At 39.3% G+C, this 24,316-nt stretch overlaps 3 protein-coding genes across 4 annotated transcripts; 1 reads left to right on the top strand and 2 right to left on the bottom strand.

The window, feature by feature from the left end:
- Positions 1–506: 506 nt before the first annotated feature.
- On the bottom strand, positions 507–6,939 carry klb (klotho beta). Its single transcript, XM_061725223.1, has 6 exons — positions 5,718–6,939; positions 4,259–4,772; positions 3,470–3,738; positions 3,129–3,385; positions 1,674–2,593; positions 507–1,482 (listed from the first exon to the last, which is right to left on the bottom strand). The coding sequence occupies exons 1-6, from the start codon at positions 6,474–6,476 to the stop codon at positions 1,058–1,060; spliced, it is 3,144 nt and encodes a 1,047-aa protein (XP_061581207.1). The 5' UTR covers positions 6,477–6,939; the 3' UTR covers positions 507–1,057.
- An 877-nt stretch (positions 6,940–7,816) lies between these two features.
- tlr1 (toll-like receptor 1) lies at positions 7,817–11,208 on the top strand. Its single transcript, XM_061725220.1, has 2 exons — positions 7,817–8,060; positions 8,492–11,208. Exon 2 carries the CDS (start codon positions 8,499–8,501, stop codon positions 10,929–10,931), a length of 2,433 nt encoding a protein of 810 aa, XP_061581204.1. The 5' UTR covers positions 7,817–8,060; positions 8,492–8,498; the 3' UTR covers positions 10,932–11,208.
- On the bottom strand, positions 11,142–24,034 carry ints10 (integrator complex subunit 10). Of its 2 annotated transcripts, none has more exons than XM_061725222.1 (17): positions 23,673–24,031; positions 22,230–22,297; positions 22,038–22,141; positions 21,088–21,227; positions 20,916–20,997; positions 20,681–20,821; positions 20,395–20,569; positions 19,178–19,347; positions 18,938–19,077; positions 17,921–18,074; positions 17,622–17,704; positions 17,024–17,179; positions 14,800–14,908; positions 13,126–13,205; positions 12,846–13,008; positions 12,605–12,698; positions 11,142–11,730 (listed from the first exon to the last, which is right to left on the bottom strand). In XM_061725222.1, the coding sequence occupies exons 1-17, from the start codon at positions 23,799–23,801 to the stop codon at positions 11,574–11,576; spliced, it is 2,145 nt and encodes a 714-aa protein (XP_061581206.1). In that variant the 5' UTR covers positions 23,802–24,031; the 3' UTR covers positions 11,142–11,573. The 2 variants fall into 2 exon arrangements, with proteins under 2 accessions (XP_061581206.1, XP_061581205.1); XM_061725221.1 differs by lacking the exon at positions 11,142–11,730 and adding an exon at positions 11,748–12,293 and having other exon boundaries at positions 23,673–24,034.
- Between the last annotated feature and the right edge of the window lie 282 nt (positions 24,035–24,316).

Here is a 24,316-nt window from a genome sequence, read left to right as displayed (position 1 = left end):
TAAACATCTACAGTGACACTTAAAGAAACTTAAATAACGTTTACTGCAACATGTAATTTCCTTTTGTGTATTAAAAAAAGTACAGTTGAATTGAACTGAGCTGAACTCAATTGAATGTTGCACAAATCAAATATGAGGTTCTCAGGTTATATGTTTTTGAAACACATTGAATGGTTAGAGGAAAAGCCTTCAGTTAAAATATTCTTTTTTGTTATTACATTTATCTATTCATTTTTTGTTGTTATGTATTGGTGTATTTTTGCACCATGTTGTTTTTTCAGAAAAAGGAAAAAAAGAAATACAAATTTGATCACAAAAAAAAAAAAAAAAATATTCTCATCTAAAGTAAGCTGGAGTGAGTCCTGTACTGAGATAATTCATAACTGGGCACATGAACATAATATAGTTTTTGACATTTTTTTTGTGTTTGATTTTGTTTTATAGAGATAGACCCATGTGATTATTTCATGAGAGCTGAACAGTAACAACAGGGGGCATCACTGTCCCATTATTGGCAAAAGACAGCCATTTATTACATGTTTGAAGAACGTTTTTAGACCATCAAAACATGTACTTATAAAAACAAGTGCAATCCACCATTAAATCTGAACTTAATTTATATCAAAGTTAAACACCACCAATCATATTAAATTACAACAGCAGAAAATGGGATTTATTTATTTTTTCCTGTGGTGAAGATCCCTGTGTCATGTTTAGACAAAGCCTTTTGGAAATTAAACCAAGTAGCTCACCTTAAATATTTTTTTCTTTTAACAACATAAAATGAGAAAGACAGTGCCTTTGCCATATACAGTAATTGCTTTACATTATGTTGCTTTTTTATGATAATTATAAAATGTAGAAACAGTTGTTGTTTTTTTTATCTCCGAAGGGGGGCATTACTGGAGTAGAGTACATGGAGACAGTTTCCACTGATGGACATGTTTGGTAAACTGCACATTTGTCACAAATTAAAAACTGGTACGTGGCACAAGTGTGTGTTGTGGCTCTTCTTTGCCAGTATTTCTGACATGTTACAGAGTCACTCTTTCTATTATTAGTATTTAACAGCAGGACACAAAAACATTTGTGCTCCTTCCTTTCTCCTTCTCCGGTTCATTCTGGTCTTCTGTCTCTCTCTTTTTTGTCTCTGATTTCGCTTAGTGATGATGACAAAGACAACAAGGGCTGCCAGCATGACAGCCGTTATTAGGAGGCAGCTCAAGAATACGACCATTGGTTTGTTCTTGAACATCCAATCACATACAGAGCAATTCATGTGCAGCTCAGTAAACCTGCACGGCTGCATTGTGTCATTGTTGGGGAAACCACTGTGGGTAATGATTTCTCTGTATACAGCAATGGAGGCCTTGGCTTTGGATTGGTGTTGTTTTGAGGTGAAGAGGCCAAACTGGGGGCCATGTCGATCTTGGAGCTTCCACATGTAGAAGCCCTGCAAGTTAACTCGATCAAGATGGTATGCTGGGGAAAAAAATAGGTGAAGTAAATGGATAGTGATCATCAATTCTTACCCTGTCACTAATATAAGAAGTTCCTTAAAAACAAAAATACACATGTGCATATAAATGGATGAAGAATGACTGTCTGTATAGAAAAAAAAAACATAAATGCATATGAAAATATGACTGTGCAGTACATTCTCAGTAGCCCACCTTTGAGTGCCTCCTGCAGATAGTTTCTGAGGTAGTGCTGTCTGAGTTTATCTTCAACAAGAGCCTGGTCATCAATCCCGCTTCCCGTGACAATGATAGGCAAAGCTCTACCATATCTCTCAGTCACCCATGTCAGCATCTTCCGTAGACCCCAGGGCACCAGAGCCTGTCCCAGGCTGGAGGAGGGCCAGGTGGGGTCAGAGAGGATCAAACAATCATGATCAGGGACTGGTTTCTCCTGAAAATCTGCATGTGCATGGGGATGAGGAGAAACCAAACGTGTAGTAAAATGGTTTAGGGCGATAAAACTCAATGCACCTCTCAGCTCCTCCCTCTCAGTCTCAGTAAAATTAGGAAGAGGAGATCCATGGAGACCTCTCTCCTTCAGGTATGCCTTCATTTCATGTGGGTAGTCCCCCTTCCTATGCTTCTCCTCACTTCTAGTTCCAAGCAGTGGGTCAAGAAAACGACCAAGTTCAAACAGAAGGAATCTCTCTGCAGCCACTGTATGTGTTTCTAGGAAGGGGTTGGCGGGTTGTGCCCAGTCAGCATGTAAAGCGAGTGACACCAGTGCTTGCTGTTGGCTGTAATATTCTCTCTCATACAACCTCCAGGCTTTTGCATGAGCTAAAAGGAGGTTATGAGCCGCTTGATGTCTCTCTGGCCCGCTAAAATAAACATCTACTAGTCTGTTTGGTTCATTAATGGTGATCCAATATCGGACCCAAGCACCTAGTTCCTGGTAGCAAAGAGCTGCATAGTCTTGAAACGCTTCCACTGTGCTGTTCTTTAACCAGCCTCCAGAGGCATGGAGCGGCTCGGGCAAACCCAGGTTTGACGTTCTGTGTGTCGGGTGGTACAAGATAACCACAGCCTCCAGTTCCAGGTTCTTTAGCTCAGTCAGCACACAGCGGTAGTACCTTTTGGAAGTATGGAGCACGGCATTAACACATGCAGACAGAAAGACTGAGTAAAACAAATGTAGAAAGTTTCCACTTTAAAGGAGCTTGAGGCAAGAATAAGAAATGAGACTCATTAGCGCCACGACGACCGTCAGGGTTACTGCAGCCAACAGCGAAGCCGGCACGGGAGAACGGGGAGAACGTGCATGCAGCGTCATTTGACGTCACATCCGCAGGACAGCGCGCATAATTCGGGCCCGGAATTGGAGCGCATTTTGCAGCACACAGCCTGTTCAAGGCAACGGACAGATACGCTAGAGGGCTCATTCTTTTTGGTTTGGAACGCTTCATCTGACATTATTACTAGAAAACTTAAAATGTATACGCATTTTTTTCATAAATCCTGCCTCAATACTGCCTCATGCTCCTTTAAGTTGTCATAAGTCTATGATGAGGTTCAGCAGTGAAATGAATTGCATTCAACTGAAATGTTGTGGAATTTGGGGGTACTTCATTAGTGTCCGCTCACACATGTGTGTTCATGCATTATTACCTCAAAGCCTCGGTGTTGACATTAGACCGATCACCCTGGGGTAAAATCAGCGACCAGTTCAGAGCAAAGCGGTAATGAGATGCACCAGTGGACTCAAACAGGCGAAGATGACCGCGAATAGCCAAATAATCAGTGCACTGAGCTGGTCTGGTGTGGAGCTTCACCCCTGGAACCGGATGCAATGACCCGTCTCCTGTCACGTTCCAGCTGTACAGGTGAGGATCAGTAAACTGGGGGGAGAAAGGAAAGAAGTGGACCTGCAAAAACAAAGACATTCTTTCTCAAGAAAAGAAAAGAAAGACTGTTTATCTCATTACATCCTGTCAACTCTCTTATCATACCTGTAGTGTAGAGTCGGCAATACCCCAATGAAATTTGCAGGGGAAATGGGCTCTAACGTCAGTGGAGGTTTCATCACTTGGGAAACCGTTGTCAGAGATAACGTGTCTGTAGTACTGAGCAGTGGTCTTTGGGCTCCTGGTCCGGTTTGGTTGGTTGAAGTTGATAAAGAACAGGCCTCGTCTAACACTGTAGCCAAAATTCCATTCATATCCATCCACCAGTGACCACGCTGAGTAACCAAACACCTGCACACCATCAAGCTTGACGGCTGTAAAAGAATCAAGTGAAAGGTAGAAGTGCTCACCAGACACAGGGTCAGTTTCTTCCCCCAAGCTGTTGCTCTGATGAACTCTCATAACTCATAGAGTCTCAGAGAAATCAATCACCGTGCAATAATAACAGTAACTATAATAACACAATTATATGCTGTAACAATCAGAATCAGAAAAAGCTTTATTGCCAGGTCAGACATAAATCAGACGAGAGAACTTGACTCCGGTTTACACCGATGGCACCATTAATACGGACGCCATTTGTGCAATGCACCTTCCAATAATCATAATAATCATATCTACCTCATTTTACTGCACCTTTCACTTTTTAAAAATAGTATATATGTTAATAAGAGCTGTCATTTGTCTATTGTCTATTACCTATTTACTGTAGAGCGATAACAACCGAATCAAATTCCATGTCTTGTCTGACCTGATCTGGCCAAATAAATGTGATTCTGATATGTTTGTTTCATTATGATTTCATTAAGTCATTTTCATCAGTTCTCTACTCACCCTGTAAGACCTGGTTGATAAAGCTCTTCATCAGATAAATGGCCACTGTGTCTTCCCTTCCCACACTGGCCTCAGAGAACCATCCTCCCTCAACCACCAGCACACTCGGGTCCCCATACTCCAGCTTTATCCAGCACAGCAGCCGCCGCAGATCCGGTGTTACAGTTTGCCCATAGTTGAGCAAATTTCTGCCCAAACGCAGATTGTTTGGCCCAAATGACAGAGCAAAAAAATCAGCCGTCTTTCTAACCCAGAGCTGCTCCTCTGGAGTGAATCTGGGCAAGAGAAGCTCGTATTTCTGCTTTAGAGAGACTGGATAGTCTCCCTCACCAAGGATGGGATTGGCAAACCAGCCAAGAACAGCCTCCATTGACTGCTGACAGAGTGCAACATTGGTGGCTGAAGCCTGGCCTCTTTGAGGCTCAACCCAGTGGGAACCTAAAACAATGGAAACTTTACCCCTCTGAGTGGCACGGAAGAGAGCGTTGTAGATGTGCCATGCTTTGGCATGTGCCTGAAAATGACACAGATACATCCTTAAGATTTTGCAAAGTACTTCACAGAACATAATCAAAGTGGTATGTAATCAGTTTCACTCTATATACTGTCTGTAGGAAATGCATGGGTATTAATAACCAAAAAAAATATAGGAGGCTTCCTTATTTAAGTTTTGTTATTGTGCAACATTCCCCAGACTCTTGCAATAATATTGTGCAAACTTTGGAACAACTATGCTTTTCATACGGTAACTCAAAATTACAACAATTCAAAAGGTCTATTGTGCCTTTTAAACAGTGCAAAATGCTATAAATGCAACAAAATGTTTCAAATGTTTACTCTGAGATGGTAAACTCTGAGAGACAAATTTAATACAAAACTGCTCTTGCTTTTCTCAGAACTCAATGAAAAAAATTAAATGGGAGCAAAAAGAAGCAGAAGTATTACAGGGTTAATTGCGAAGCAGTACAGTAAAATCTTTATGTGCTCAGTTTGCTCAGTGTTCGCTGTACGTCCACCATCTGTGCTTGGAGGCATAAACATAAGTGATTATTAATGAGGCGTATCTCTGTGACTTCCTGTCTTCTCTCCGGCATAAAAGTATAGATGTGGTGGACTTCGACCTCAGTGTCTTTTTAGCGCCCTGTGTACTTATCACAAACCTGTCAAAATAAATATAGACAACTTGCCATCATGGAGCCAGAAATAACCAGGGTTGTCCACATATTCAAACTAATTGTTTGCAGTGGTCACATTTCATGAAATTATATCATACAACTTATGAGACTACTGCAATTTATGTTTGCTTCACTGTCCTGTGACCTAACAGTTTTTCAGAGACATAAACATCCATTGGCCATCATAAACTGATAAGGCTGTAAGAGTTCAAAGTTTCAACACAGACTGTGTGTGCAGTTGTATAAGTTGAACATATTTTGTTCAGTGACCCGGTATGGCTTACCCTGATAAGGTTGTGGGCCACAATAAGAGAGACAGAAAGACCCCCTTTCTCCCCGGGAGCATGTACGCCAGTCCCATACCCTTGCACGGCCACCAGGTATGGATTATTCATTGTTAGCCAGTACCTAACACGACTCCCAAACGTGCGGAAACAAAAGTCAGCATATGCCTCAAAAAGCCCCACCAACGTTTTATTTTTCCAGCCTCCATATTCCTCCTGGAGTACCTGTGGCAGGTCCCAGTGATAAAGGGTGACAATAGGTTCGATGTTCTTTTCCAGAAGCCTGTCGATGAGGCGGCTGTAATGCTGCACAGCCGCTGCATTGGGCTCATCTGCAGCATTGCCATCGGGGAAGAGCCGGGGCCAGGACAGGGAAAAACAGTATGATCTTACACCTAGATATTCCAGTGCATCCACATCTTCTTTCCAGTTGTTGTAGCTGTCACTGGCAACATCTGCAGTGTCTCCAGTGAAATTACTAATGCCAGACGAGTGAGTGAAGTGGTCCCAAATGGAGGTGCCTTTGCCATCCAAGTTCCAGGCTCCTTCTGTTTGGAAAGCCGACGTCCCGGAGCCCCAAAGGAATCCCGAGGGGAAGATGTCCTGAAGGAAAGACTCGTCGCCGATGACGGGGTTTGGTTTAGGCTTCTGCCAGATGCTCCTGCCTTTCCCAGAAAAACAGACTGCATGGTTCCAACTCAACACCAGCAACAGGAGTGACAGTGAGAAATATGTCGGAGGAAAAGGATGGTTCTGCATACTGAAGGTGTTTGCCTCGTCTCAGAAATCCAATTCAAGGGAGTATCAGGTGTCAGTCAACAGCTCTTGCCATCATGTCCGTTTCTCTTCCAATTGAAAGGAGATCCATAATTTTGGTGAAGGAAAGAGCCGAGGTCCCCAAAGCGAGTGGGGTAATGTGAAGCCAAAGGTGCTGCAGTATCCATCTGACAACCGGGAGTCTTAACTATCTCTCCTTCAGTGTACTTCTGCTCCCACTCAGCCCCTCCTTTCCACATGGTGTTGAATGTTCACGCATACAAAGGTTGACTCATATCCACCAACGCTTGGATTACTTCAACAACAGATCCGGTTGGTTACCTTCACCTGTCCTTCCAAAATTACTCCATCAGCCACTGATGTCGCTGTTTTAAAAATAAATAAAGATGCACGACTTAAAAGCAAAATATGATCATATTACTGAGCGGTTCTGGTGAGGACACAGAGACACAGTGCTGACAGGCACCTTGTGATTTCTGTAAAGAACATTCTGGCGTCAATAATTAGCTTGTACTCTGATCTCGGCTTCATAACTGAAGAAGTTTGTTTATAATACACATACAGGTTTAATTTACTTCATTTGAGTTAGTGAAGGCCAGTTTTCTAATAGAAAATAAACTATTTCAGATAATTTATTTCATAAGAGCTGATGACAAAAAGAAACAGCAGGGTTTTTTTTGGTTTGTTTAGTTTTTTTTCCTCATGGGTTAAACACATCTGCGGTGTTCTGTCTAGATTTGATCAAACAATGCCAGGTGAGAACAGAGACGCCAGGTCATTTGACCTTATTCAATTTAGTTCCCCTTTCTGTGGGAACACCAGTGAGTGACCCTAGGCAAGAGTACTGGTGAAAAACATTGGGGAGTGTGTGTGTGTGTGTGTGTGTCACAGTCCATCTGTCAGTACACACGCTTTTCTTTGACTACGCCTTCCTATCACCGCTAAAGGTCATCAAAAAACCTATTTCTCATTCTCCTTCATTAAAAACGGTATCTACAGAAGTCTAGAGTAAACAACAGTCACCCAGGATACGCTGCCTCAAGGCATAGGTGGGAAATGTGAAATGAGCTGGAAAATGCTCATTTACTACTCACACTGGGCACAGTGCGGTCACGGCGGCGCTGCAGGACAGACATCAGACACAAACACTCAGCTGCAACATATTTCTTTGAGCAGGTTATTAAAAATAGAGAAACAAAGATTTGATACTTAGTTTTGATTAACTCACACGAGAAGATAAAAGGGGAAGTGAAAAGAGGATGTGAGCAGCTTTGGTATACGCCCGTTTTTGCTCACAAATCTGCCATTAATCAGCAGCAGAGGTAAATCCTGCAGCTGCAGATAACAGATTATTGTCTTACAATAGACTTTAGTTTATGTTTGTACCTTTTCTTTGCATTTAGTATTGTTATTGACTTGTTTAGTGAATTTACTTTTTCAGCGGCACCTGAATTCCACTTACATTTGCCACGCTGGAGATTTAAGCACGCCATAATTTAAAAACTCAAGTCAACCTGATATTTATAGACGTTCTTCTGCTGAAAAATACTTCTGGCCTCACGACAGGTTGGTCCTCTGCTTTTTTTTCTCCCTCTTTGTATGATAAAGCTTGCTAATTCATATGCCATTTTAAATTTCTGTATTTAGATTTATTTAGTTTATTGAGATTACATGTGCATATATAAACACACTGTATGTATAAAAAAGATTAGCTTCATGATACTTTCACAGTTTTAGCAATGAAAATGTTACCTAAAATAGTGAAATATTAGAAAATATAATTCATTCATTTTTCCAACTTTTTGAATTACGCGTAATATCCGCTCTAAAGACGTTTGTCGGCCAATGAGACTTCCTGATAAGAGCGAAGAAAATTTAAATCAATTTTTACATATTATATCCAATGTACTAATGTATATGTATACAGACAGGCTTTAGACTGCACTGTTTTTCTGTAAGGTGGAGTTTCTGTGAGCTGAATCTGTGTCTTTATCCAGACAAACAATGAGGCTCTCCGCTGCAGTCCTCTGGGGTGTGGCCGTGCTGGTGGGCTCACAGAAGTGTGCTGCAATTCCTGACAACTTTGTAGACCGCTCATCAAGGAACCTGTCCTCGGTACCAACAGACCTGCCAAAGACAGCTGAGTCTGTAGATCTTTCACGCAACCACATACATCATCTGCACAAGGGAGACTTTGAAAACACTACCCTGCTTAAGGCCTTGAACGTATCATGGAATGGTTTGGAGCTAATAGACGGTGGGACTTTCCTTGACACGCCACTCCTGGAATATCTAGATCTGTCACACAACAGGCTGACGAACCTGTCAGGTCAAGAGTACCTGCTAAACACAAGAAACCTTGTGGCACTAAACTTATCCTGGAATGAGTTTGCTCACATGAAGCTGGGAATTGAGTTTAGTTTATTGGTAAATCTGGAGAAATTAACACTTGGGGGGAAAAACATCAGTCTGGGTGACTTTAAGAACATCGCTGGAGTCAAACTACATAGCTTGACGCTTTCCTTGCAGGAGGAACTTGACTATGAAGCAGGAAGCTTGAGGGATGTTCAGGCTCAAAGGCTTCAGACAGTCTTCAGCAGTGATCAAGCGGTGGACTCTAATCTGATTGCTGACGCTCTGTCGTGCTTTGTGGAAGTGGAAATTAAGAATTTAACAGGAAGCTACGAAAAAATAACCGAGCAGCTCAGTGAAAAAGCAGATATCCGTACCAATCATATTTTGGTCACTACCTGGGTTGTTGACTGGATAGACCTAACGGATCTGGTGAATGCTGTTCTGCGCACATCCATTACCCATTTGACCTCAACAGATATAGCCATAAGTAGACCACCTTATCATGACACCTATGTGACTGAGACATCTCACATGGAGACCTTCATAATCACACGGGGGGTTGTGAAATCATTTTTCTTCTCACAGGAGGCTCTGTACAATTATTTTATCAACATGCCTGTAAAAAGTTTGACATGCAATGAAACTTTTCTCATATACATGACGTGTCCAAAGAAACAGAGTCCTATTGTACATCTGGACTTCTCCTACTGTGCTCTGTCCGATTCCATCTTTTCCAGAGTGGTAGATGAACATACGGTTGAATGTGACACTCTGAGTAACTTGACGACATTGTCTCTAATGAGCAACAATGTTAAGAATCTGTTTGTGCTAAGTAACCGTTTGCAGCACATGATGTCTTTGCAGCACCTGGATCTCAGTGTCAACTCCCTAGTAGTCCCTAAACTCCCTGATGATAAAAATACTACCCGTAAGTGTCTGTGGCCACCAAATATCACCATCATGAATCTGTCTTCTGGAGGTCTGACAGACTTGGTTTTTAATTGTCTACCTGAAGGAGTACAAACGCTAGACCTCCAAAACAATCAAATCTCTGTGGTACCAGCCGAAATTATCTTTACACTGAAAAATCTTTCCTCTCTCAACCTAAACTCCAACAGGCTGCGAGATCTGCCAGTGTGCAATTATTTCCCCATATTGAACGAGCTCCTGCTGATGTCCAACTCCCTCCATGCTCCCTCAGTGAATAGCTTGCAAAGTTGTCCCAACCTGAAAACCCTGGACGTCAGTCGCAACCCCTTTACCTGCACCTGTCCACTCAGGGATTTCATTAGGTTTTGCAGAAGAGCTGAAAATAAGGGAAGTACCTCGCACATTGAATTGCTGAGTTGGCCATTGGGTTACAACTGCACCTACCCAGAGGATGTTAGAGATACCACTTTGAGAGATTTCTGGATATCAGAAATCTCCTGCAACGCCAAGCTTCTAGCAGCCGTCATTTTGGTCCCTGCAGTGACAGTGATCATCACTGTTCTGCTTCTGTGCCACTGTCTGGATGTTCCCTGGTACATGGGCATGATCTGGCAATGGACCAGAGCCAAACATCGTGCACGAAAGCAACAACTTCGACCTGAAGATTTGGTGGGTGTCGAGTTCCATGCTTTTGTGTCTTACAGCCAGCAGGATGCAGAATGGGTGACGGATTCTCTCCTTCCTAACCTTGAAGGTCCCGCTGGGGGGCTCAGAATCTGCCATCATGAGAAAAGCTTTGTCCCGGGAAAGTCAATTATCGAGAACATAATCAGCTGTGTGGAGAAAAGCCGTCGTTCTGTGTTCGTGCTCTCTGCCAGCTTTGTGAAGAGCGAGTGGTGCCATTACGAGCTATACTTTGCCAGTCACCAGCGTCTTTCTCTGGGCTTGGACAGCATTGTGCTAGTGCTGCTTGAGCCTCTGCCTCAATACTTGATCCCATCCAAATACTACCAGCTCAAGAGCATGATGAGCCGCCACACCTACCTGGAGTGGCCCCAGGACAAAGCCAAACACAGGCTGTTTTGGGCTAATCTCAGAGCTGCCTTGCAAACCAACCTGCCAAATGCACCAGAAGCAGAAATACTTGATTGACAAGAGGAAGGGAGACTTTCAGAGAAAAGGAAATGTAAATGGAGACTTGGGTTGGGGATGGGATGTAAAATAAAGGTAATTGAAAAGCAAATAAAGGGTTAGGGTAAAAGAAAAAAAAAGCTTCATATAATGATGAGAAAACTGGCTTATAGGCTTCTGGCTGAGTATTATATAAAAAAAAAAAAGCAAATAAAAAAATCTGCATGTAACCATTTGATTAACATTTAATGGAAAATCTATGTAAACTGACAATTTGATCAAGACTGAAGCAAATACATTAAACTTTACAAAAAAATACCAAAATGCATTTGATTCTTTTGTTAACAAGACACCCACTTCACAAATGTTAAGTGTTGTAATTTAGCACATTACTGGTTGTTAACACCTTAACAATTTTCTTATTCAGAAAAAAGCAACAGATACTGTACTCTGGAAGTGACAGCAGTGTTGCATGTCTGTTGTTGTCATCCATGGCTCTCTGATAAGACATGTTCACATTCTTTGAAGGGAAAAATATTCTTTTTCTTTAATCAAGAGTTCAGTGATGGATGATGAAGACAACAGAGCTGCATGTCCCGTTTTTAAAGTCCAACTGGATTATAATTGTGCCAGTGGAAAGGTTGGAAAGCCGCAGACCAGCGGTCAAGGAAGGGACTGGATGATGATGATTTTCTCATTAATGCAGAAACGGTGGAGCACACTGAACAGGTTCTCTCCACAGCGTGACACCTGCCTCTCCATGGCCAGACGAAAATCCTCCTTCACTCCTTTGGTGATTCCTCGAGTCACTGTGTGGTGTCTGTAAGTAAAACGGTATAAAAAATAAAAACAAACATGGTCAGGTTTGTATTGCATGAACTGACCACCAGAAACTGATCTAATTAAACTATGCGATACAGATACACTCATGGAAACAGCATGTCACTTTTTCCTGACGCACATAAATCAGCCAAACCGGTTTTTAAACAAAACACAACATATGTTGCTTTGTATTAAACCATATAAAGCATGTCCACAAATGAAATGAGTTCAACTGTCATGAAAGACAAAAAACAAAACTACCTGTACAACAACAACATCATCCTCATATTACAACAACAATGATGACCACAGAAAGAGGAGTAATGGCTCAAATAAATAAACGCCGACAGGAAATCAAAGAACAACTAACTCTTGATGTAAAATGACAGCCCAAATTAAAACTGGGAGGATGACGAGCCTTGAAGCTGGGAATGAAGGAAGGGTAAGTGGTGTGGGCGGAATGGGGACTGTGGGAGGAGGGGCCTGGGGTACCTGTCCATCGCCTGCACCCCTTGTAGCAGAAGGGTGTTTAACTCCACCCCCAGGGCGGGACTAGGGTTCCTGAGGGACAGTAACATTCAACAACTCTGTCAGTTTATTTCATGTGTCTGAACTGCAACAGTAATTAACCAAGGAGTTTGATTACAGTTTTATATATATATATACTGTATATTTTAAACCAAAACCCCCTTCTTTTTATAAGGCCCGCTCCATTAACAGTTTATTCAGTTCAAAGAGAAATGTTCCCCACAGACCACGTCTATGTGGATCATCAGTAAGTAGCACTGCTCCCTTTATAACGCACACCAGCTGAACGGGAGAGTGAAGAGTCGCCATGCCGACCGAAAAAGACCTGAAAGTGACGTGCTTACTTAATTAGCATTCCCTGGTTGGGCAGAAGCTCCAGCTGGATCCTCCCTCCCTCTGGAGTCCGTAGGTATGCAAACTCCTCCAGCATGTCAATGTCTGAGAAACATCATGAGTTTATGGAAACCAACAGCCTGAATATTGGCACATAAATGCTCCATAACAAGTGCAATTTACATATGTTCCTAGCTTGCCTAGCTAGCTAGACAGTGTGGCGGTCATGTCAGTGGTTACAGAAAAGGATACTGGTGACATAGTTGAAGAAATTCTCATACTGGAAACTGCCTTGCTGACAGATTTTATCCACTGCCTTTAGAAACAGCGTCTCGCCCTGTGGCCAGTCGTGCTGCAGGAGCACCACCACGTGACCGAGGGACAGGTCGTCCCGATGATCTGTAAAGGCTCGGAGCTGATTGGACGAAATGAGTAGGAAGCAGAGAGCTTAATTAATACGGTTTTCTACTTAAAACGGGTAAATGAAAATCAAGAGATACCCAAGAATACATAATAATAGACGTTAAAGTACCTTGAAGCAAGCGAGCATTAGCTGGAAACAGAAGGGTAAAACAGCTTTGTTGGTGCAAGGAACCAGTCTCAGGTCATTACCTAGTCAAGACAAAGGAAGAGGCATTGTTGTAATAAAAAAACAAAAGTGTCATTATTAATACCCCTATAAATGTATTATAGATTCTTTAAAATTATTTCTTTCTTGTGAGCAAACTGCACAAAATTGAGTTTGTGCTCCAACTGGTATCTCCGTATTGCAGTGATACTGACCTAGTAAAGACGCAAAGTCTTGAAGACAATACATTAATCATTTTTATGTCAGTATGTTTCTAATCACACATGGGTCCCATACTGTTTATTTTGTATATTAATGATATTTGTAATGTGTCGAAACTGTTAAAATTTGTGTGGTTTGCCGACGATACCAGTATATATTGCTCTGGTAAACATTTGGAACATCTTTTAAATGCAGTGGAAAAAGAGTTGCAAGTTCTTAAAAGTTGGTTTGATATCAATAAATTATCAATGAATTTAAGTAAAACAAAATGTATAATCTTTGGTAACCAAAAAGTAAATTGTTAAGTTAAGCTCAAAATTAATGATGTCGAAATTGAATTGAATTGAGTATGTGAAAATAAATTCTTGGGCGTGATAATTGATGATAAACTTGATTGGAAAACACATATAAACAATATTAAATCTAAATTGTCCAAAACCATTGCAATCCTATACAAGACAAAATAACTTTTAAATCAGAAATCCACTTACATACTGTACACTCATTGTTCCATACATTACTTACTGTGTGGAGGTATGGGGAAATACTTACATAACAAACATTGATCCAATAATTAAATTACAAAAGAGAGCCATAAGAATTGTAAATAATTCAAAATACTGCGACCCAACGAACCCACTCTTCATTAAACTAAATACCTTAAAATGTGTAGATCTAGTTGAGCTAAGGACTTCTCTTATAATGTATAAGGCACACAACAACCTACTTCCTTACTGCATTCAGGAAATGTTTTCACCCAGAGAAAGTCGGTATGAACTCAGGGGAACTTGTATGTTTAAAAAAATAAAGGTAAGGACAAACTTTAGAAGTAGATGTGTTTCTGTTAAAGGGGTAAACTTGGGGAATAGTCTCTGTGATGAGCTAAAAATGTGTAGTTCTATCCGCAAATTCAAAAAAATGTTTAAACTTAAGGCAATGGATGAATATAAACTATGACCAAGAGCAGCTTCTCCTGTAAATCCTCTATATCACATGCTTCTGTTGTAATTTATCTGTGTAATACATTTTATTTTGATTTGTTGTGATGTGATGTATTGTAAAAAAGGGTAGGCATCATATAAGCTACGGCTTCAGTCTACACCTTTTTTGGTTCATTTATTTATATATCCAGCTTTACTGTGGTGCATGTTTTGATTTACTAATGGACCAAATAAAACAAACAAAAAAACAATGTATGTGTGAATTTTTGTGTTTCTGTATATATTTGTGAATTAGTATTTTTTCTGTTTGGTTTGTATTGTGTTCACTGTATAGTCACTCGTGAAAATATGAAGACCCCAGGAAGAATAGCTGCTGCTTTGCAAAAGCTAATGGAGATCTTAATAAAACAAACAAACAGACAGATTTAAAGCTGGTCAGAACCAAAGGCAATGACTAAAGACAGGAAGAGTTTACCTTTCCTACTTTTGGTCTTGAATCTACCCTGATCTTCTGGGGCCTTTGGCAGCTCTTGGTTTGAGGGAACTAGTCCGTTGACAACGTCAAGCAGCTTCTCACACGCCATCTGATAAACAAATACAGGGCAATACATAAAATGCTTACAGGGCTATTACAAAACATGATAATGATATAAAATATGTTGCATTACTCTTGTTGTGTATGAGAGTCATGGGAATATTTTTTTTAAACCAAACTTGAATGATGACACTTTTCAAAGAATTCACGGACCATATATGGAAGTTGTCACATCCGGCACGCTTTGACATAAATCACGTTTGCATGTCGAATACCAGTATAACACCCAACGGTACGTCTGTGACCAATATGGCACGAACAAGTGAGTTAACTGCAGCTCTGAGCAACAGTTTGTACTACACACACAACGTTTTAGATCAGTGTTAAACTACAGTACCACCTTCAGGCCAAACATTGTAATTGATTCCTTTCTGGCATATAAAACTGTGTTTAAAAACAGCACATTACATAAATATGCATAGTCAACATAATTGAATAGCACTTTTAAAATACATATAAAGAGATTCAAATGTTTAAATCTAATGCCAAAGGAACAAAAGTAACTTTTTTTTTTTTTTTAAGATTTTTTGGCACTATTAGCCTTTTTTCAAAGTAGGTTGACAGGAAAATTGGTATAGAGTGAAGGGGGAAGAAAGAGCGACAGGCCATGATTGGAACTTGCACTGAACTTTCACACTGAAAGGCTTTAGTCCAATTGAAATTACCTTGAGTTTGCATTCTAACTAATGGCTGTTACATCCAATTACATTCAATCGGAGTATTATCACATTCAGATTAGGACTAAAACAACCAGACCTTGCCCCAAGGAGGGGCAGGTTCGATCAAAAACATCTGGAAAACTTAGGTGAAAAAGCATAGCAAACAAAAACAGAACCAAAAATCTATAATCACATGATAATTTGAACACATTAAATATTTTTGGCTGATGAGAGTATTACAGTTCTGTGTGATTAATGGACAATATCTACTGAGCTGGTTAGCTATGCCCCTTTGGCTCTTCTTATGCATACATAGCTCCTCTCAAACTGTGGCAACACTTTATTATCAAACCAAATTGTTTTGCCGTAATGAATTAGAAAGAAAGAAAAAAAACACCACGTTTCATGGGGGATGGCATCCCCCATGAAATAAAAACGGTCAAAATCATCCCCCCTGTAAAACTGCCATCCCCCCTTTCCATCCCTTATGTCATTTAATCAATGAATGTGGTTTTACTGCTATTTCAACATTTAGAGTCATCACCAGAAAAATAACTTATTTGACAATTTTCACCTGTTTCAAGTAAATTTTCACTTGAAATAAGTAGGAAAATTTGCCAGTGGGACAAGATTTATCTTCTTATTACAAGCAAAAAAATCTTGTTCCACTGGCAGATTTTTCTACTTATTTTAAGTGAAAATCTACTTGAAACAGGTGAAAATTGTTGTTTTTTCCAGTGATGAGTCTTTTTTTAAGTGTAATGAGATTTTTTTTACTAAAATGAGACATTTTAACTAGAAATAAGACAAATATTCTTATTAAGATTTTGAGTTTTTGCAGTGATCCATTTTACTTATCCTGTGAAGGACAGAGGCATATTGATAAATTCAGAAAACTGTTCTTTATTTTTGTGTTTTGATGTATTTGATGTAAGCCCAGTGGATATTTAAAGCTTACAGAAGGCTGCATCTAACTGCTGCTATTTAGTATTTCTGCAGGTGTTTTGGTCAGTGCTATTATTTGTAATATATTATATTATTTGTAATCAGCACAAATTATCTGTCCCCATATGATAAAATCACCATCCCCCCGGATTTTTTTTTACAACTCGAGTACTGGGTACTACAATAACCCCGGCTATGATGAGAAATAGGCACAATCTTAAAACTGCTCCACATCTCATCCACTCTCCCTTTAGACGTGACTTATTTATTAGTCGCCTACCTTCAGGGTAATGTTAAATAAAATAAGTAATATACTGGTATATTTCACATTGCAGTGACATGTTCAGGTGAAACTATTTTTTTTTTCTTTTCAATGTGAAAAGAAACCTTACCCAGGAAGAATACTACAAGTTTACAAACTCAGAGAGTTTGGACAGGAGCCACCAAACAAATGTGCAAAAATACATAGTGTAAGAGTGAAGTGGTGTGCGTATGTGTACCCTGTACTCGCCCAGTGCATAGTGGCAGGACGCCTGCTGTATGAGCACCCTGTGGTGCTCCAGGCTGCTTTGACCTGACGGGCTCTGCTGCCCCGGCGGAGGCTGCTGCACTGCAGTCATCTGGTGCAAGCTGGAGAGCGCCTTACGATACTGGCCCTGAAGACAATAACACCAAATCAATAGATTATCACAGACTATTTGAAAAGTAAGCAGAAGGATGCATCAATCTGCATGTATCTAGTAGGAGGTTAAGACAATTGCTGTAATCATCTGTCATATACTTTATCTGTCCTAGTATTAACATCCAGTAATGAATTCACAGTTTTTCCCCGCCTCCTATACAGTTTACAAAATCTCGTTCAAGATGAAAGAATATACTGATCTAAAGGCAACACGGCAATACAGAAGCCAGCACTGGTAATATAGTGTGTTAAATTCACCTTAGTGTACTGATGAGAAAACAAACAACTACTTTTGAGCAAGGGCTTGGCTACAATATAAGCTGCAAATAAAAGGACACCAGGCATCTTTTTCACAAACGGGGATGAAAATAACAATAATAATAATAATAACAATAATAATATTAATAATAAATCACCTGGTACATAATCATGTCAGTGAGGAATATTCTAAACCACAACCAGCTGTCCGTCTTCCACGAGGCACAGATCTTCTTGAACTCTAAGAAATGTCAAAAAGCAATGTTCATTTAAATAAAATCTCTTTCTTGTTAGCTATACATTAAATCCAAGAAAGTTCTTTAGCAATTAAAAGCTCCATCTGCATTTCTTGTTGCTGTTCATTCCTTTGGCAGCCATCTAATGATAGTGCGACAATGTGACAGGATCCTGTTTGGATCCGTATACAAATACACAAACACACATTAGTGGTGATTACCAGTTTCCAGACCATCATGAGAGTGAAGGAGATCCCAGCTTTCTCTTGCAGTGCGAAAGCTCTCCAGAGTCTCTGACCAGTTGGGCATCTCAGTCTTGGTGACTAAAATGTGTCGACCACGGGCTTTTCCCAAACCTTCCTCATCATCAGAGCTCTACAAGTTCACACACAGGTATGGTAACCAGAATCAGAATGGATAGTCATATAGTATGTGTACAGAAATACAGCATTTTAAAGTAAGTCAACTGATATATTTTATACATACATGGGTCAATGACGAATAAGGATTTTCAACAGGTCAATTTTAAAATAATAAAAAAAAGAATATCTATTGCAGTAGTTCAAACATTAAGAATGTTGTGTACACATAAATTCATATAAAATTTTTAAATTAAGTGATTTCAGAGTTTTTTGTCAAGATGAATTGGCACTAGCCTTAAAAAAGGTCATGTGGTGCAACCATGATTGATATTAAAATGCATTAATTTCCTTAACATCTTGACATCTTTTTTTTTTACAAGTTTTCAGTATTATACAAAAATGGTTGTTTTTTTAATGGTCGCGCCACATGATATGTCATAAAATGGACAACTTTGTTTGTATATTATGATGGAAATAAAAATACAAATGTGTTGCAATCTTACACACTACAAGACACTTCCGAAATCATGCCAGATAGGGCAGATGATTGATTTAAATACATTTAGAGTGATTTCAAAAAAAGTTTTCAAAACAAGAGTCATGGTCGGACGGTTGCACCACATGACATTTTGATGCTTAAAACAACAACAAAATCCCAAATAACTAGTATTTTTTTTTTAAATTCAAGTGAATCCATATGTGGGACAGGTAGGTCATATATGGTATTTTTTTTATCCATTTAAACCTTTTTTGAATTGAAAAAAAAAATCAGTTTTTCAGAAAATATAGGTGTCACGTCATTGACCCACATATACATATATATTTTTGCCTTTCATAAGAATGATGTAAAAGCCTTCATTTTAAATGTGTCCTTACCATTGTCTTCTCTCTCCCTTCAGCAAGTTTGCGCTTCTTTTGTACATGTTTCGCTGATCCTTTATCTAACTCCACATCAGTGTACACTGAACTCATATCCTCCACCAGGATCCACGGCCCTGAACTCATCGCATTGACCCCTAAAAAATGTAAATTCATTACCTTTAATTAACCGGGAGAATTTCAGAAACATATTTATATATTTAGAAAAAAAATGTGTGCTTGGGAAGAGAGGCTGACCCTGGAACAGTGCTGGTTGGACAGCTGAGACATAAAGAAAGGCGCTGCGGAAGAGGACGAGCGCCGCACAAATGACCACCTGACTGCAGTAGCGGGACCTGGTGTCGCCCTCCAGACTGGGCAGGTAGCGGCACAGCTCCTTCACTCTCTGCAGCATTTCCACGTAACTCCTACAACCCATACCCAACACACCCAAACAAAGAATATACGACGAAAAAATATTTGATCAGTTACAAAAAAAGTAAATAAATAAAATAATAACTCATTCTTGAATATACCTTAGGTGTATTCACATGATTTATCAGCCTCTAAAATGAGTTTAAAAAAAGCCCAGCATGTATTTTAAAACATGAACCTTGTATGTTACACTTAATTAGTTGTTGCCCCAGCTAGGCCTGTGTTGAAAAATCGATTTTCCGATTCTAAATCGATTCTCATATTAATTTCTAAAAATTGATTCATATGTCTAAAGATCGATTTTTTTTTTTCCTCATCATTACATTAAAACTTTTGGTATTTTTTTGTTTATGCCCAAAAAATGAATGTTTTGTTGGACAGGAGAATAACTGGTGCCATGTTTTTGCCTTTAAATATGTTTAAAGGTATGAAAACATTAAAGTTTTCAGTTATAATTGCATACATTGTCTATATTTCATTACTTTATATACTGTCTTGGGGTTACATTTGAATAAAATTCTGAAAAACCAAATTCTCAAAAATTAAAAACCGAAATAGACCGAAAATTGAAAAAATGTAAACGTAATGTGGGAAAAAATGAAATCGATTTCATACATCCTCTGTTTGCTGCCCTGGATCTGTTTGGTAATTTTGACCCACACGATGTTTCTGAAAGCAGTTATATGAGCATTCTGGGAGGTGATTGGTCCTTACAGCATCATTAGCTGCCAATACTTGCTGTTGAATCTCAATATTATACTAGTATTAATATTTTGCATAACTACAGTCATATAATTCATGCAACAGCTCAAAAAACAGTTTTAATAACACTAACCCAAATCAATATCGGAATCGAATCGGATCGAATCAAATCTTGATAATCGATTCTGAATCTTAAGAATCGGAATCGAATCGATTCTTGATATTTGAATCGATCCCCAGCCCTAGCCCAGCAAACACACAGCAAAAGAGAGTAACTGATTGGAAAGCTTGAGAAACACGTCTGTGCATAAAAATCCTAACAGGATTGGTGAGACTACCTCTGCCCCTTGTCTCCCTGCCATTCACAGCGCGCTCCAACCACAGCCAGGATATCAAGCAGCCTTTCCCAGGGTTCTGCTACGACTGATGATTTTTCCGACAGGCCATCAATCACATACCGCTGGGAGCCGCGGGACACACCAGGCGACTTCAGGGCCCCGCTTTCTTGGGTGCCTTTAAAAAAGAACCAAAGGAAGTAAAAGTAATGTCATATAGGAAACAAATAGTAAATGAAAGTGATCACACTGGGACAGAGAGAAAAAATGTAAATAAGCACAACTATACTTTGTATCTGCACATCAGGTGAAGGTCCACGGGTAACATAACCAATGTAGAATTCAGCTGCTTTCAGTATATATTTCTGCATTAGGCTTGCAGGCAGGCGCATGTCCATGTTGTTTATTACCAAAGGAAGGACATCACAGACTGTAAGAGAACAAAATGGCATATAAGTGTGTGTGAGTTTTTTTTGGGGGGATGTGATTGAATAAAATTGATTTAGATTATTATATTCACTGACCAAAAAGTTTTCTGAAGCAGTTGACAGGAGTCTCAACATTCTCTGATGCCTCTGCCTCCAACAATGTTTCTCCTAAACTGACCTAAAAAAAATACAGGAAACTGTAACTAGACCCCGAGTACTGGATACTGCATACCCATAGAAACACAAAGATTACAGTATTATTACGCACCCCGTGTTGAACCACAGATTCTGGAAAGCGTTTCAGAAGGAGTAGAAGCATCTCTGCTTTCTCTAAAGTGTTGAAACACTGCTCTGTGGCTTTCAATAGCATTTCGCACTGCACACGACCTGGCAATGTCTCAAAAAGCCCTGGATGAGGAAAATGACATTTAGATTCAGAAAATCACACACTGTTATTAAACTAGCCATCCCTGCTTCAAACTCCTTGACATACTGATGCACTATTACATACCCGTCAAGTCTCCCGTTTTGGCCGGGAAACGACAGTATTTTACCCCTCTTTCCCGCCGTCCTCCCGTATTAGTATTTTCCCTTAAATTTCCCCTTTTATAATATAATAGTTTTTAAAAAGGATTATTGTGCCTCTTCAAATTGAATTGTCACTAACCTCGCGAGAACTGCCCCTTGCTGCAGCCTGGGTGGCAGTTCTCGCGAGGTTAGTGTCAACAACGGGAGCAAACTTGGAACAACAAATCAGAGATGGATGGATGTAACCAGAGAGAAGATATTTCTGCCAAAAAAGCGAAAACTTATGGTAAATATATCTAAAAATGGGAGCCAGAGACCCACAGGAGTGAAAATGACAAATGAAAAGAAAATGTTTCACTTGAAGACAATATATTTGTATATAAACTGAAAAATATTTAAAATAAATAAATGTGCTTTAATTCCCCTTTGTGTTTTCATTTAGGCTCTATTATAGGAATTTCATACATAGAAATGTCCACAGCATTTCAGTGTCAACAAAAGTACATAAAGAGCACATAATTGTAGTTGGTAATTGATTGACAGGTAGATATTTTAAATATCTTGTAAACCCGTCTTAAAATGTAATTCTGGACCTCGGTTGGATTGGCTGGACAGGGGGTGGCGGAAAATGTCCCTTAATTTGAAATCCAAAACTTGACAGGTATGCCATCAAGGCAGAGGTCCTCTTACCTCGCAGAAACTGTGCATGTTTATCTTGGGAGTCGCTGCGCAGAGCAGCTGTAATGACACTAATCTCGCGCCAAACAATGGGTTGCTCTGGAAAGTTCATAAACCTAAAGATTGGACAATTTTCAGCAAATGTTAGTGCAATATACCAAGGTGGGTATTTGACTTAAAGGCTGACACAATGCTGTAACTCACATGTCATAGAGCAGTCTCCCCGCGGAGGCCGTCCTCTCTGCATTGCGTTCAATGATGTACATTTCATACTGTGAAAATATGTCAATCAATCAATCAATCAATCAAATTTTATTTGTATAGCACCTTTCATCCACGCAGAGGTGTCAAGTAACGAAGTACAAATACTTTGTTACCTTACTTAAGTAGAAATTTTGGTTATCTATACTTCACTGGAGTCATTATTTTTCAGACGACTTTTTACTTTTACTCCTTACATTTTCACGCAATTATCTGTACTTTTTACTCCTTACATTTTAAAAACAGCCTCGTTACTCTATTTCATTTCGGCCTTTAAAAAAAACTATCCAGTTAAATTGGCCATCTGGATAGTGAATTTGGTTGTGGTCGTGGCACAGATGTTCTTGTCCAGTTTTGTTCTTACATCTGTTGCCCTCAGATTTAATTGAGTTAAAAACTTGAGTTGATACTTCAACTTCTACAGGAGTATTTTTAAACTCTAGTATCTATACTTCTACCTGAGTAATGAATGTGAATACTTTTGACACCTCTGCATCCAGGTACATGAAATACAAAGTGCTTAACATTTTGACTGAAAAATAAGCATAATAAAAACAAAAATAAAAACTGGGAGTTTGCACTCTGACATACAATATAGTTAATTAAAATGAAATAATGATAAAAGTTCAAGAATTAAGGCTAAAAAAGACCGCGGTTGAATTGGTTTGATATTGGATATTGGATATTCAACATTAACACCCATTAAACTTGTGATACATACCACTGATTTTGGTCAAACCACTTGTGATGTGTTCATGGTCATCTAGACTATATATCACAAAACAGTAAATATTAAAAAATCTTATTAAAAAATCATATATATGGGCTGATTTAATGTGGTTTAATGAATTCAACACCCATAAAACTTGTGATACATACCACTGATTTTGGTCATATTGCTTGTGATGTGTTCATGGTCATCTAGACTATATATCACAAGAGAGTAATTATTATAAAATCATATTATGGGCTGATTTAATGAGGTTTAATGAATTCAACACCCATAAAACAATTGGTGTTATGTATCACAAGTTTTATGGGTGTTAATGTCGAATATCCAATATCCAATATCAAACTAATTCAACCGCGGTCTAAAAAAGAATCAGTCCAAAACAATAAAATATAGCCTAATAATAATAAAAACATTACAAGAAATAGATAAATAAATAAAACAAATACCTCTAAAAAAAATTTAAATGTGATGCTACATAAAAGCCAGACCAAAGAGATGAGTTTTTAGTTTAAAAATGTCCACATTTCCAGCTCCTCTGTTCAACTCACTTTCAAAGATTACATGATACATGTCAACAAAACAACGTAGGAGCTAGCACATGTATCTGCTGGTTTGTGCTGCCTGTGTAAAGCTGAATAAGATGCTGGTCCTACCTGGATGTTGAAGTCTGAGGGGTAGAGCGTTCTGGCTGTGATGAGCCAGGCTTTGGCCGCACATGGATCCTCACACACCAGCTCCCGGGCTCTCTTCACCAAAAACTCACAGTCTTTTTGCGCTGACATTGCAAATGAATCAAGTGTTTTGTTTTATTTATAACACAAATGAAGCCCAGCCTGTAGGTTTACGCATGTGATTCCTTCTCTATGGCTAACTTGCTATAAAAAACGACGTTAGAGAGCAAGTTGTTTACAAACTGCATTATTCTAACATCTTAAAAAACTGTTAAATCCACATGACGAGCCATAAAAATAAGACTGAAACAATAATTTAACAAAAATAAATAAAAAACCTTTCAAATTGACAAACAAAGCTAATGGGGAATTCATGGGGAGGTTATGGCGATGACGTCACGACGCAGACGTAAAAATCATAGACATATAAACACAGACGCGTCATCGACCGCTGGAGCGCGAGAAACACGGCCGCCATCTTGGACCGGTCATCCTACCCATACGACAGCATAAGACAGACAGTATTGAAGATGCCAGAGCACTGTGCGGCGTATTCCTGCACAATTTAGACCAGGGATGAAAATAAAAAATAAATAAAAAAGTAATAAATAAAAAAGTAAAAGAAA

Source organism: Cololabis saira, chromosome 7 (genome assembly GCF_033807715.1).
Source record: "Cololabis saira isolate AMF1-May2022 chromosome 7, fColSai1.1, whole genome shotgun sequence".
Taxonomy (NCBI): Eukaryota; Metazoa; Chordata; class Actinopteri; order Beloniformes; family Belonidae; genus Cololabis; species Cololabis saira.
This window is presented reverse-complemented; position numbering and strand designations above follow the sequence as displayed.

Bases quoted from the DNA above. Each gene is read 5' to 3' on its own strand.
- klb (XM_061725223.1), bottom strand. From the start codon at position 6,476: ATGCAGAACCATCCTTTTCCTCCGACATATTTCTCACTGTCACTCCTG. The intron at 2,594-3,128 runs GTAATAATGCAT...TACTTCCAAAAG, and splicing joins GTCAACACCGAGGCTTTGAG to GTACTACCGCTGTGTGCTGA. The intron at 1,483-1,673 runs GTGGGCTACTGA...TTTTTTCCCCAG, and splicing joins TCTGCAGGAGGCACTCAAAG to CATACCATCTTGATCGAGTT.
- tlr1 (XM_061725220.1), top strand. From the start codon at position 8,499: ATGAGGCTCTCCGCTGCAGTCCTCTGGGGTGTGGCCGTGCTGGTGGGC.
- ints10 (XM_061725221.1), bottom strand. From the start codon at position 23,801: ATGTCAGCGCAAAAAGACTGTGAGTTTTTGGTGAAGAGAGCCCGGGAG. The intron at 22,142-22,229 runs GTGAGTTACAGC...TCCAATCTTTAG, and splicing joins GGGAGACTGCTCTATGACAT to GTTTATGAACTTTCCAGAGC. The intron at 17,180-17,621 runs GTGATTTATTAT...TATTGTCTTCAG, and splicing joins CTGACATGATTATGTACCAG to GGCCAGTATCGTAAGGCGCT.